Source organism: Alnus glutinosa, chromosome 14, assembly GCF_958979055.1.
Source record: "Alnus glutinosa chromosome 14, dhAlnGlut1.1, whole genome shotgun sequence".
Classification (NCBI taxonomy): domain Eukaryota; kingdom Viridiplantae; phylum Streptophyta; class Magnoliopsida; order Fagales; family Betulaceae; genus Alnus; species Alnus glutinosa.
This window is the reverse complement of record NC_084899.1, coordinates 16008147-16023577: the sequence shown is the minus strand read 5'-3', so window position 1 is coordinate 16023577 and position 15431 is coordinate 16008147. Positions and strand designations below refer to the sequence as shown.

The 15431-nt window shown below is 37.4% G+C and overlaps 1 protein-coding gene across 4 annotated transcripts in view; it reads right to left on the bottom strand.

Moving 5' to 3' along the window:
• The window catches only part of LOC133858105 (uncharacterized), a 34296-nt gene extending 25231 nt beyond the window's left edge, over window positions 1–9065 (bottom strand). For 2 of the 4 annotated variants that reach the window (XR_009898435.1, XM_062293552.1), the window contains exons 1-2: window positions 8714–9065; window positions 2460–2489 (exon numbers count right to left, since the gene is read on the bottom strand). Coding sequence is in view for 3 of the 4 variants with exons in the window: in XM_062293552.1 (XP_062149536.1) it covers window positions 2460–2489; window positions 8714–8854 (171 nt within the window). In the remaining variant the exon portion in view is untranslated. The remainder of the gene's footprint in view (window positions 1–2459; window positions 2490–8713) is intronic. The other 2 variants (XM_062293554.1, XM_062293551.1) reach the window with 2 other exon arrangements.
• Window positions 9066–15431: the final 6366 nt, after the last annotated feature.

The window sequence follows — 15431 nt, the reverse complement described above, 5'->3', positions numbered from 1 at the left end:
AGGTGGTCTTCATCTACTGGAGTCGATTTCAATTGTTCTAACCAGGTCAGAGAAGGCTGAAGTGGTTGATGTTTCTCCAGTGTGTTATTCCGGTAAGTTTGCTTTGTCCTCGTCTGCTTCTGGGGGACTTTCAGATCTGGCAGTCGAGTCTGGTCGGTGTTGACAGGTCCTGGGTAGATCAGTACAACGAGGGTTTCTCTTACATCTCCTTCATCTGGTCAATCTCCTTCACCGGCAGGTTTGCGGTGCTCTGTCCCGTCTTCCTTTGTGCACACGTCTTCCTTCTCGAAGGTGACGTCTCCGACGTCCTTGGGTGGTTTTTTTTCGACCAAAGGGGTCTGGTCCTTCGATGACGGTCATGGGCTACTCGCTGGGTGTTGCTCCGTCATTTTCTGTGTTTTCCCGTGATGGTACAAGGTCCTCCTTGTTCGGCGCCTCTTTTTCTTCGGTGATTGTGGTTGACAATGAAGTCACTAGTTCTTAGGGGTTTTTTCCAATGCTAGACTTTTCTGGAGCTTGGCCAGTCGCCTACGGTGCCAATTCTTCAGGGGCGGCTGATTTGGGTGAGATGCTCCACTTTTCTCGTCCGGTGATGTCGGAGTGTGGGGCTCCAATCTACCCCTCAAAGTCTAAGTTGGTTTTGAGATACCACTGAAGATCGAAGGTAGGCAGAGGAGCTCAAGTGGATGCTTTTTTGTTGGCCGAAGCTGTGGCGGCATTTAGTGCTCCAATGGTTCCGTTTTTGGGTGGCCCTTCTCAGCTTTTGGTTGGGTCAGTGGTCCAGAGTCCATCGGTTGCCCAACCCTCGTTTTGTGGCATTGGGTCTGCTCTTCTTTCTCTGTTCAGCGTGGGTGGGTTCCCTCTCTCATCTCAGTGGGACAGTGGTCTTATGGGTGATCAATTGTTGGGTTTTTCGCTACTGCCGCCTAGGCCGTTGCTCTCCTTGGTTATTGGGTGCTCCCCTCAATTTTTGCTTGGAATTTCTTGGAGGGAGCAGCAATCTCCTCGTGTCTTCAAGGTGGGCGTATATTCAAAGGGAAGCGATCTTGAGGGAGAGGCTATTGGTTACCCCGGGGTAGTGCAAGTGGCAAGGTCATGTTATCGCACTATGGGGGTCTCCTATTGGGGGAATGAGAAGGGTTTTTTGGACTTTTTTGCTCTAATTGATGAAGGGCAGCGCCAAGAGGTCTTTGTCTCTACTTCTAAACCTAAAGGATATAGAGAGATCAAAAATTTAGAATGTTCGATCAACTTCAATGCTAGGGGAGTTGGTTCTAGCCAGGAAAAAGGCAAGAGAGCTCATGCGGTTGTAATGTAGCCTAGGTGTCTTTGCGAGCATTGGATTTCTATAGTGGGGTTTTTGGGGGGTTTTCTATCTTCGGGTTTTTGAGGGTGTTTTCCTTTGTTTTTTGTTTTCTTTCTATTTTGGTGTACTTTTTGTATACTCCATGTATGCTTAGGGGCACCTGACACTTTTTAATACTATTTCTTTATTACCTATCAAAAAAAGATCTTGACTAGACGATATTTTCTTCTTCTTCATATGCCTCTTTTAATTTCCCAGACACATTGCACTTCTGCTAGGGTCAAGGCCGCCGCTCGGCCCTAAGACGGATCAAAGAAGAGTAGGGAACCTCTTGCTGGTGTTTGGAATTCGTCCAATCAATAATTGATCAAATTCCAGACCCAGTTTTGCTTTAATTCTTTCTGTCCAAAACAATAAAACCCTAAACCATTCCTAGTTAATTAGCACACAAACAACTCCAAAAGTGAAAACACTGTTCTCGGGTTACTGATAACAGCCCAGAACAACAACCCAAAGCTTGAGTTTTCTTCCTTGTTTTGCCTCCAAACCAACCTCTTTCCTTTGTCTATTAGAAATCCTAAATTCCCCAAACTTTTACCTACCTTTACCGCCATAAAACCTTAATCCCTTACTAAATCATACAAACAATTGCTGTCCTGAAAATCTAGCAACTTTCCTTCCTGTTTCCAGCCCCTTAAAACCCTTCAGAATTCAATCTTCCCTAGCCTGGTCTGAAGCAAAAACCTCTACTTGCTTATCCTATCCAATGGAAGTTTAAAGACTCATTCCTGAAGCTTTACCTAAATTAAGCACAGACGAACGTCCCTGGGCTGCTGTCCACCATTAGATTTGGTGTCCAAGCCCCCTTTGTCCTATATCATAAGGTTAAAGATGATCTAAACATACATACAATAACTCTGAACTAACCATAAGTTGCATTGATATTTATTTGGCACACTAAGTGATTGTTCTCATTGGTTTTTTTACAGGTAGACAGAACTCATACACCACTACGGGATTGAAACCTGTATATCTATAAATAAATAGCTATTCTGCAATGCCAACTTCAGCTGTTGTACTTCTAATTCTTTAGCATGTAAAATTAAACTTAATATTCCATAAGAATACTAACAGTAAGTACTGACTCGCATACCTTAGTTGGTTCCTGACCTCCTCTTATATCCTGCAAAAGTATTTAAACTGTCAAACTTCTTTAAAGATGGTAATACTAAATAAAATAATGGAAAAATATCAAATTCATTTCCTGTGCTTTCACTTAATATGAAAAAACTCGTTAAGTTTTCAATTTTATCAAATAAATCCTACAAATGAAGAATTTATTAAAGAGATCATTCCAATCATACTGTCAATTTTCCTCATAGAATACTTGTAAAATACAAATTATACCCCTAAAGGAAAAAAAAAAATTGCCAAAAAAATCCCTCTACGGCCATTCATGGCCATGAAGGTGGGCCTCCATGGCCATGGAGGTGTTCATGGCTGTGAACACCTCCAAAGCATGGAGGTTGGACCTCCATGCATGGACCATGGAGGCATGGATCTCTATGGACTCATGATGGAGCTCCATGGAAGACCCCCACAGCCATGAAACAGGTGTGGTGGTCCAAAGGTTGGACCTCCATGGCCTTGAAGATATGGAGGAGCATGGGGACCTCCCTATGACCATGGATGGCCATGGAGAGATTATTATTTTTATTTTTTTTTTCCTTCTTTTTTTCCTGTTTTTGTTTTTTAGTAATGTTTTCTTTGGGGCTATAATTGTATTTCATAATTATTCTGTTAAAAAAATTACAGAAGGATCTATTTGATAAATTCTTCATCTAGAGGGATCCATTCAATAAAATTGAAAACTTAGTGAGCTTTTTTATAATAAGTGAAAGCATAGGATTATGGTTTTGATATTTTCCCTAAAATAATTACTAGCTAAGATATGTAAGTATGTGTGTCTATGTATAATGCGGCGCTTCCATGCATGTGTGTGTGTGTGTGTGTGTTCACTATCAATCAATTAACAATAGCTTATCATAGATTGCAAACATATATAATAAAGAATCGTTGAGCAGAAAAAAATGTATTTAAACAGAATATCATATAAAGATGATCCAGCTCCTTCCTCATAGGTCTAACATAGCTTCAAATAGAGGGGAAACCATTAGGTTTACAATTGATTGTTCCCTTCTAAAATACCCAATTATCTCTATGATGCTCCCCAGCTCAAGTAACTATACATATTAACCGGTGTCCACTACATCATAAGTGCACAACTCTCTTAGACTCCTTTTGGATCTTGGAGAGGCCAGATAGAAAAGAGATGGAAATTGCTAAGTTGCTTAAGAAATGAGGTTTTTATTTTATAAAAAATTTACACTTATCCTTTATTTCTTTGAGCTTTCCACAATCCAAACAAAGGGTTAGATCCCAGATGATGAAAGTAATTTTGCATCAAAGAAATCTAAGCAGGGGGTTCAACACATACACGGGTAGCATGTCCACACACAGACATGAAAGTTTATGTGTTACATAAAAAGATGCAGAAGATGTGGAGAGTGGAGAAAGACACTAAATTACAAGCAAAAAAATAATTATGATCTAATCTTGAGCTAGAAAAAAAAAAGAAAAAAAGAAAAAAAGAAAAAAGGCCTAGAATAGTGATGGGCTTCCCCACAAACTCATCGTTGAGGCCAGATCATAATACAAGAAGAAGCCTCATATTTATAAGGGAAAAAAAAAAATAGTTATAAATCTTGAGGGAGGGAAATGAGAAAAAATGGAAGAATCTGAAACTTCGTTCTTTCCAAGCACCAGCAACATTTTCCCCCCTTTTTCAACACAAAGCTGAGTACAAAGAAGAGACAAAACCCTTAACCATAACAAGGAGATCAAACAAAGGCTCACTCAAGCATGGCAAAAATCCCAATATACACATTAGCAATTATAACCAAAGGAGCTCCACAAAGTTGAGGCTAAAATAAAAAGGAATACAGATCTTCCGATCCGAAGTTGCCACAGCACCCACCAACGACCCAGACGGTGACTCTAGGACTGCCACCATCTTACTCAGCTCACCCGCAAATCGCCTCTAACCCCGTCCATCTCGACCCTCAAGGAGCCAAATAGAGACCCTTTCCGGCCACCAGCTGCGAAAGAGGACACCTCCAGAAACCTACCTGCCTGATTTCCCCCTCTCCGAACAATCACCAGCTTCGACTCCTCACAAAAAGACTTCACAAAATCCATAATACCCGGCGACTTCAGCGCCTCCTTCACCGTGTCCACCAACCAAGCAGAACACAGCGAGCCCAAAACCACCACCCCTAAAAAAGACTTCCTTTTTTCCTCCAAACGCAGAACTGAAAAACCCAACTTCACCGAAAAAAGGAACTCTTTAGCTTCCACGACAAATCTACGCTCCATGACAAGCCTCAAAAAGTCAAGCTCCGAAAACCGCATCACAGAGTACGAACAAGAGGAAACAAAGCGGGGAAAGAAACAGCCTACCTAAACGGAGAAAGAAAAAGAAGGAAGAAATGGCGATCTAAGGATGGAAGCTGGCGGAATGCGCCTACATGCGCCACCGCTAGCGGACGGAGAGAGAGAGAATATTGGCCATATATCATTCGCACTTTACCCTTATATCATTCATGCTTTTAGGAACTTTGGTTCTTTCTTTTGGTCAACTTAATTGATCCTAAGCTTTTCAAGGAAAACACAAAGATGTGGGTTTTCTCACGCAGGGGTTTCTAGAGTCGAGCCCGTCCTCTCTTCCACAGGCAGATTGTGGTTTCTCAGGCGGGGCTTGTTCTAGTCGAGCTCACCCTCTCAATTCTGCGGGTGGCCTCCAGGCTATCTCTCCTTTGGAATTGTCTTTGGTTTGCTCTTTGATTATGGGGGATAAGGGAAATAAAACTATGGCTTTCCTCTCTGCACTTGATGAGGATCATAGGCAGTGGGATAAGATTGAGGATTGTGAGCTTTAGGGGCTTAGGGTTGGGTTGGTTTGTGGGCAATTCCTTGTCGGGTCGGTGGTGAGGTTGTTACTTCTTGTATACTCCGTGTGTACTAGGGGTGCCTTACGCTATTTTTTTTTAATAAAATTGCAATTACTTATCAAAAAAAAAAAGGCAATGAGATGATTTATTTAAACACCAAATTATCCTACTACGAAAAGGTTACATGCTTGTGAACAGCAAATGGATGAAAATTTGACAACATAGGAACTCTATGAATGATGCCCAATCTTATTTGCTTTATACATGTCACACTACATCTGTGATGAATAGCTAAGGAAAGTCAAAGCAAAGCCTTGTCTAACACCTAAGCCAATCATGAAATCATTCTGCTAAATTAAGGTCGAAATGCGATGGAGATGCTGCAAGTACTAGCCAAAGAGCACTATAATATTATCCTTGCCTTATGTCTAACTATTACTGAAATATAGGTTTCTTTGTTCATTTTTTTTAATAAGTGTAATATCATAAAAGCGCAAAGCGCAACCAAGTACACAGAGAGTATACAAGAGAAGCATATAAGAAGAAGAATAAAAAAGAACAAGGAAATCATTAAAGCTAATCACTAAGGGAGCTAAGAACGCAGCAGTCCAAAAAAAAAGAGAATAAAAGAAGAAGGTTTTGAGCTCCTCTATCGTCCTTTCTTGTTCCTCGGAGTTTCTATCATTTCATTCCCTCCACAAGCACTACAAAAGGTAAGAAGGAACTATCTTCCACACAACAGTACTCCAAGAGCGACCATCCGTCCACCAACAAGCGAATAAATCAACCACCCAAAGAGGCATAACCCAAAACAACCCAAAGCAGCTAAAGATAGCATTCCATAAGGCGCAAGCAACCTCACAATAGAGAAGAAGATAGTCTACAGACTCTCCATTCCTTTTGCACATACAGCACCTATCAATCACGATGTCATGCCTCTTTCTAAGATTATCAATGGAAAGAATCTTCCCTAAAGCTGCCAACCAAGAGAAAAAAAAAAGCCACTTTCAAAGGAACCTCGGTCCGCCAAAGACTCTTCCAAAGGAAAGGAGCTTCATCTTTATAAGCAAGGACCTTATAGAAGGATCTAACATCAAACTTCCCTATGTGAGAAGGGGCCCACCAACTCTTCCCTTCTCAAAATGCTGAATTAAGGTCAAAATCATTTTCTTCACTGCCCCACTTGCAGCCACTACACCCCTCTTCTCCGTCTCTTCCTCGATTGCTTCCTCCTCCCTCGTTGCCACTACTATCGCTCCCGTTGCCACCACATCTACTATCCACAACAAGAGTCAGGCAGAGTTTTTGTTCACTACCAACCCATAAAGACCAAACTTGGACCACATCCTTCTGCCTAAGTCCATTCTCTTGGGAAACCTCATTCCAATAAGTCCTCAATACATATGTTGAGCTAGTCTTCCCCGACTCTTTGGGCATGTCCCACTACCTCAAAATCATCCTACTCTACTTATACAAGGGCTCAATGAATTGCACTATCAATGGATTTTGTTGTGAAAGATATTCTCTCTCTGCCTCTCTCAAAAAACTCTTGTAGATCTGACTAAAAGGATAATGATTTTGGGGTGATGGATGAATATGATATCATATGCTCAAATAACACAATTACAATTGGATGAGTTAAGATACTGGCACTTTAAAAGGATTTTCCAAAACCATCAAGAGTACACAATAGTTTATCTACAAATAACCACTATTAGATATCCCCCCTCTGCTAATGGGCTTATTAATCATCTTATTCAATACCTAACGCAAAGGGATGACCACCAAAAAAAAAAATGAATAGTAAACCCCAAAACTTAAGAGAAGTTCTGTTCTCTCTTCTTTTCTTTTTTTCTTTTTTTTTTTCTCTTTTTTGTTAAGTGGAAGTTTCATTCTCAGTTTAGCAATCAGTGTAGTCCTCCGTCGTGATAAATTTTAAGATTCTCCATCGCCGAAACCTCTTAAACATATGTCACTGTAAATATGGACCTAACCTCCAAGTCATACAGCTTCATGCCCTTCTCCCCCACAAAACATTTGGGGCTCAAAGATGCTTAAAAGATTCCAATTTCATTAAAGCATTCCTAGTAGCCTCATCAAATTTTATTCACCAAAGTAGCTAAAAATCACTTTTCTCTATTCTGGTGAGCCACTTTTTAAAAATTCTCTCAGCAACCTCACCATTTTAACTGTTTATTATCATTATTCCATTTAAATAATATTTTTTCATATTTCTTTATTCTTTCTCTATTTAATCTTTTTACAAAGAATCCTTCGTATCCATAAAATAAGGACATTATCGTGTGAGAGAGATAGGAGATGGGAGATGGGAGAAGAAAATGAGAGAAAAAATGAAAAAAGTGTGCTGATCATATGAGAGAGAAAGGTGAAACAAAATTTGGTGAGTGAATATTACTCATCAGAATTGGTGAGTACTTTCACTCATCAAAACTTTTTGGTTAAAATGGTAAGGCTGTTGGGAGTGGTTTTTTAGTGTTTTCATCAAATTGGCTCACTAAAATAACTAAAAAGCTATTTTGATGAGGCTACTAGGAATGCTCTTACAGATAAGCATTCTAATATTCCAAATTCTACTTATCCACCCAGGCAATAATCTGAGATATATTCCAAATTCTATCATACATCCAGGCAATAATCTGAGACATAAAAAATAGCACCAACCTTCATGCTTGACCACAAAGTAACATATGATAATGTATAGCAAAGCAAGCTTCCATGTTCATACCAAGAGTAATTAAGCAAACAAACACAATAAGAAACTTTCTTTTTATTGTGGTGGTCCAGAAAACTGTTAATTTCCAATTTAAAATGTACAGGTCCTTTCTTAAGCATAAGTGAAGGCAAAGCTTGCTTTCAAACTAAAGGAAGTATGTCCAAAATGCTAACGACCCATCCAAATGAAGGTTTATTTGAACAGCTTCTGACACAAACCAACTTGATAAGTACAGTACCACTAGACTACGACCAAAAATTAAACTCGAAATCTCAAAATTTGAACATCACAAGACGACGGCAGAGTGATGGAATTTAAAACAAGCCCCACCTTAGCATTTTAAGAACTTAAGAGTACTATCATCTAACCTGCTCTCATTCTGAAATAAAATATCTCCTTTTCAATATTACCATGGCAAAATACTTATCAAAATATATATATATATATATTACAATGGCAATGACAACTTGATTTGCAAACATTTAAAATGTGAAGAACAAATGTTTGCCTGCAAATACATCATGAAATAAGTAGAACAAATTCATATCCACACAAAAATACAAACTTTCACCATTTGGGCAATACGCCAAACACCATTACGCTTACGGAAAAAAAAAAAAAAATGCTTCTTGAAAATGAATAAAAAACAGATAATAAACTCACAGACTTCCACTTGTTGCTCCACTTTTGACATGAAGTAGGGGTAGAATGAAAGGAAGCAAAAAGGGTTGCTGGTTTTGTTGATGAAATCAATGAATTTTTCACCACCGCCAGGTTTCGCCATCTGGGTATTTGAAATTGCATATTGATAATAAAAAAATAAAAAAAATAAAAAAAAAAAATGGGAGAAAAAAATGGCTATTTTCACGACGACGATTCGGTGGCCCTCGAGCAATCAGGCAAGGAAGGCTTCTCCTCGCTATCCGTGTTCCTCCTTTGGGCTCTGTCTCTCCAACGTTAGGAAATGTTTAGGAGTAGGCCGGGACTGTGTACTTGGGCTCTGCATCCATCTAGCTCATCGGCCTGTGCTTGTGTTCGTTAACTTTCCTTTTTTTACTAATTTTTGGGTTTGGTCCTAGGAAGAAAACAGAAGTTTGACACGGCCCACAAATTCAAATGACTTTAATAGAAAATTAATAAGTTAGAATTGAAGAGTCTGATTTATTTAATTAAATTAATTAAATTTATGTTTGCTTATATATTTTTATACGCTTATCTCAATATGTCGCAAATCCAACATGGGACATTTAAAATTGACAATTTTTTATACAACTCGCAAATTCAACACGAAATTAACGAGTTAGGGTTGAGAGGTCTGACCCATTTATTTAAATTAGTCGAATTAAAATTGACCTATATAATCTTATATCCATACCTTGACACAATCCAACCCAAAATGCGTTAACTAATTACTACCCATCCTATACCCTTTGGGATTGAGAAATCGAAAAAAAAAATTAGTCTGTCCATCTCTCTCTCTCTCTCCATAGATATACTTGCATAGTCTTGGGTTGAGATTTTATTGTATGTTCATAAATGGACGTCGTTTAAGCCCAAAACATGAAGGAATGACTAATACAATTGCCTATGGACTTCAAAGGTTTATTTTTTTTAAGTTATTAAAATGAGAAAAATAGATGAACCCAAAAAAGTAAAGGACATAGTTTTCCTCCATGTAAGAACACATAATCTAACAAAGATATGAGAATAAGAAATAGAGACACATGCATAGAATTTAGGTGGTTTGACATATAGCCTACATCCACACGTCAATAATTTATCATCTTGTAACTCTTGTCTTTTGAGTGTATATAACTTTTATCTCTTGAATTCTTATAACTCTTGTCTCAATACTCCAAACCCAATTTGGATAAAGTTATTCCAACCCAATCTATAAAAATGTCATGTGTCCATTTACATGTGAGATACACATGCATTTTTAATAGAAATGACAAAGTTGAAAAAAAAATTATTAAAAAAATATTTGCTTCTCACATGTCATTTAAAAATACATGTACATCTCAAATGGATACATAACATTTTTATTGAATGAAAACTTTGTCCATAAGTAAATGGAAGGCAAAAAAGGAGAAAATAAAGTAGAGAAGAGAGTAGTTAAAGCTATCCAGACGCCACAGCTTGCGTCTTATTGGGCCCTCTCCCCTATTAGTGCAAACATTGCGGATTTGTTCAACAAATCCTCTCTTTTCTTTTTCTTTTTTTTATACTAAAAAAGTTAAAACATTAACGAACAATTTTTCTTACAAAAACTCTCACAAAAAAATTCAAAATTTATTTCATCTTTATATCACATCAAAATACTTATTAACCAAACACTGCAACATCCTTGAGACAATGTCCTATGAGCTTGTGGTTACTCTACTCCTATTCATTTTAGGTTTTGTAGTTGTTTGGCTTTGTGTGTTGTTAGTTGAGTGATGGACCAATTGCTTAGGAAAAAAAATAAAATTAGGCAAGAGGCTCGACCACAAGAAGGATATAACGGTTCTAATGAATGGGTGACATTGCAAATACGAATCCGGCAAGCGAAAATCCTTTATTCGCTTGAGTGATTACTTGAGTTAAGCCTTCTTGACAATTTTTAAAAGATGACGACCCAACATTTAAATTTTTTAAAGTTTGAAGGTACGATTGTAAAAATGATGGAAAATCAAAAGTAAATGAAGTTTTTCAAATATAATAAGATGGTATGTCAAAGTGTTATTTTTGTTCCATTGCACGTTTTTAAGGAGTGTTTTGTTAAGAATGTGAGATTTGTGTATTAATACTTATTCTATCATTCTTCCAAAAAAAAAAAAAAAAAAAAAAAAATCCCATAACATTTACTTCCTAAAATAACGTGCTTAGATTGATCACACGATGTTACATGCATTGTATGTGAAATCAAATTTTAGTTACGAATATAATAATTTGGTCCAATGGTGTCTACAAACAAGGTAGATAAATTGGTACTAGTGCCTCAATCTCTAATCTCTGAACAGACGACTATATTGCATAAAAAGGTTGATGCGAGAGCTATTTGTCCTTCCAAATTATAATTTTTGATCTATCACCCACACGTCGCACCAGCCCTGTCTTTAGTAGATCTCTAGCATGCCAAATATTTCTTTGATAAGCGTTGAATGTTGCACATTCAAACCCCTTAACTCACATATGATACCCTATTAGTTTCATTGTAATATAATATTTTTTGTTGTTTTAAGCATTCTCAGGTATCTAGTCTGAATGATGGTTTTACAAAGGTTTTAATGAACACAAAATCAAGAGGGTTTGATAGGTCATGCTTATGAATGATGAATTGTTCTACACCCTAGTTAGTTTAATTTAAGGAGAAAAATTCATAATTGCCGAAAGATGAGTTATACTTATCCCTTGATTACGTGTATAATAATTAAGAGATTTGATAGCTCATACATAGGGAAGACGGATTGTACCGCATCTTAGTGGTTAGGTGGACGATCCGCGCTAACCGAAGATTGGTTGTTCTTATTTCTTAATAAAAGAATTTTCTTGACAACGCACACGAGTCATATCATTCATGTATGTGAAATTTTCATGTAAATGCAATTTACCATTATTATGAAGTTAGTGGTGAAATCAATCCCTTATATCTTTTCCAACTTATCTTATTTTTACTTTTACGTACACTCAAGGCCATATCACCCTGTGCCTTCATCAATAAGGTCATTTACTCGTGCCTCCCTCTCCAATCTCCAAACTAGCAACTGTACCACATAAGAAGGTTGATGTAAGAGCCATTTGTCCTCCCAAATTTTAATTCTTTATCCATCACCCGCACGCCACTCATTCCCGTCTTCAATAACCTCTAGCCTGACAAATACTTCTCCATGCATATCAAGGCTTATTTACCATATCCGAATCCAGAAAATTTGTGTGGACATTACTTCTCTTTAATAATTTGTGCTACAAGAGAGTCTAGTTGTTGAACCAATCACCACCCTTGGTTAGCCAATAGAGCTTTATTAAAATATTACAGTTCTCTAAACCACATACCACCCATAAATTTAGAAAGACCTATTTTCTCCTAACTCATCCAGGCGATTCTTGATTCATTTTCCTTTTGTCCCCACCAAAATCGGAGCATCAAAGAATTAATTTAGCGACAAAAAGCTTTAGGCAATAGAAAAACGCTCATACCAAGTATACTTATAATTCTATATTTATATAAGTTACTCATGTATATGGGTCATAGTATATATCTATAGTTAATATGTGAGCATAAATACAAGTAACTATAGTACAAGTACATAATATGTGAACATTATATACTATTGTATATAATATGTGACTTGTTAATATGTAATCACGGTAGCCATATATTATATTTTTATTTAGATTACTAAGCATATAACTGTATAGGTAAATAGTATATAACTATATGGCTATACCTATACACACACACATATATAGAATAGGGCGTTAGTAATTATATTTTGGGCTTGTTTGGTAAAGGTAAAAAAAATTTCCCTTCTCCTCTTCACTTATTTAAAAAACAATCAACTTCAAAACATTATAATTTTATATCACATCAATAATTTTTTATTATTATTTAAATAAAAAAAAATCATTACAAAACAAAACTTTTTCACTTTTCTATACAAATTCTTTTTACTTTATATCACATGTATCACTTTCAACTCCCACTACCAATTCTCATTCCCTTACCAAACAAGGCCTTTATGCAATAAAGCTCACTTAGCAGATTGCAACCATAAATGATTAATTGATCGATTCGTATCCCTTGCTATTTCCTATCCAAAGAGGAGGGGGTGTGGGTAATAATAACATGTGAGCTGTTAGAGAGGCCTCCTGCCCAAGCAAGCTTTCCTGTCCAAGTAGGCCCCATATTCGGGTGGGCCCCACGATGCGTCTCTATGTTCCAAGGGTTGGGCTATTCGCTCATTAAAGCGATACATAACTTGGACTTAGACCGTCAGGAGACAGTTCGATCCATATCTGGTGTGGGCATTAAAGCATTGAGAGGATCTTTCCTTAGTACGAGAGGATCGGGAAGGACGCACCTTTGGTGCACTAATTATCGTGCCCATAGTAAAAGCTAGGTAGCCAAGTGTGGAGCAGCTAACTATTGAAAGCGTCTAAGTAGTAAGCTCACCAAAAGATGAGTGCTCTCCTATTCCGACTTTCCCAGAGCTTCTAGTAGCACAATCAAGAAAACTATGGGTTCTCTGCCCCTGTGGAGATGAAGCGATAGAAGTTTTGAGAATTCAAGAGAATGTCACGATGAGACGAGGCGTTTATCATTACAGTAGGTGTCAAGTGGAAGTGCAGCGATGTATGTAGCTAAGCATCTTAATAAACCCGTAAACTTGAACCTTGTTCCTACATGACTCGATTAATTCAATCAGACACCCACCATTTATTTTCATTGTTCAACTCTTTGACTATATGAAAAAACCATTGTTCAACTTTTTGACAACATGAACAAATCAAAGGCATTCACCCTTCCATCCCTCGGATAGATAGAGAGGGAAGATAGGGCAGAGGCTTTTAGTATCCCTTCCAGTCAAGAATTGGGTCTCATAATCGCTAACCAATCTGCGTTTCTCTCGTGTCTTTCTTCGTTTAATTTATTGTTTGATAATATAGCGTCCTAGGTGTGGAGGAACCACACCAACCCATCTCGAAGATGGTGGTTAGACACTACTGTGGTGACAACACTATAGGGGGGTCTTCTGGAAAAATAGCTCGATGCCAAGATGATGATAAAAATAAAATGCTTAACAATCTCATTCTTATTATTTTTAACATGAAAAAGAAAAAGAAAATAAAATTAAAAGATCCTCTTATTCAAAGAGGAGGAGGGCATGGAGGGGAGAAAAGAAATATTTATATGCTTATTTGCTATATACTTTCCAGAAAGAAATCTCCTAAGTATAAAATAAAATAATGATTAATTAGTGAAATGGGAAAGCTGTAGAATGTGGAAGCATGAATGGATACAAGTGGAGAGAAGGATTAAGAAATTAGAAACACATGGATAGTTAAGTGTAATGGGCAACACGATGTAATTATAAGCACACCACAACTTTTGAAGCTCCTTTTGGAAAATTAATATACATATTATATTATATACATGCGAGACCATTTTTCGCCGGCCAATAACGGTACAGCTCCCTCACATTCTGGCTTTCATTACGTAATATGATAACAATGTCACGTTGCCAATTATGATAACAACCACAAAATATGACTTCCTCTTATTACAAAGGTGGTAATGTGGACAGCTGTGAGTCCAAACAATCTAGACAGGTACAACAAATTAGACGGAGTACGTACGAGTTTATGAACTTGTAATTTTTGACACGATTCGCAAATTCGATACGAATTCAAGACAAAATTAACGGGTTAGGGTTAAGAATGAGTCAGGTTAAAGTTGATCTATATAATTTTATACACATGTTTCGACACGCGACATTTAGGGCTCGCCATAAATCCAATACGAAATTAGCGGGTTAGGGTTGAGGAGTCTGACCCTTTTAATTAAAGGGTCAGGTTAAAGTTGAGCTATGTTGTATTATACTCATGCTTCGATACGACCTGATCCCGACATGCTAATACAAATTGCTATCCTTACTTAAGTGTGATGATTTTCAATTATTTTCAATCCAAACAATCTAAATATATAGTAGATGGGTACAACAAATTAGAGGGATACTGAGTTTAGGATCAATAATTTTTTGACACGACTTACGAATTTGACACAAACTCAATACAAAATTAGCGAATTAGGGTTAGAGGTTTGATCCGTTTAATTAAATGGGTTCAATTAGAGTTGACCTATATAAATTGTAGCTTCTACACATGATTCGTCACAACCCGAACTCGACATGTGACATTTGGGGTTGACAATTTTTGATACGACCCGTAAACTCACCATAAATCCAATACGAAATTAGCGGGTTATGGTTGAAGAGTCTGACCCGTTTAATTAAATAAATTGGGTTAGGGAGGGTTAATCTATATAGTATTATACCCATACCTTGACACGATCCGATCGAACTCGAATTGCCACTCTTACTTGAGTGTGATGAAGCGGGATGATTTAGAGCATAACACAAATGCTAGTTGATCTTGGACTTACGCGAGATTATTGATGTAAGATAATTAATTTAAGGTTATCAATCTAAGATAAGCAAGCAGAACCCAATTATTATAAAGTTTGTTAATGTTTTGAACCTAAAGAGTCGCTACTAATTCGGAGCAAAAGATTGGCCTCAACTCTCAAGTCTCTGTGTTTAACAAGTCTAATTTTTTCTGTCATAGGCTGGCTTTCAATCATTTAATTGCCCCGTCGTCATTGCCAATCGCCCTTTGCACC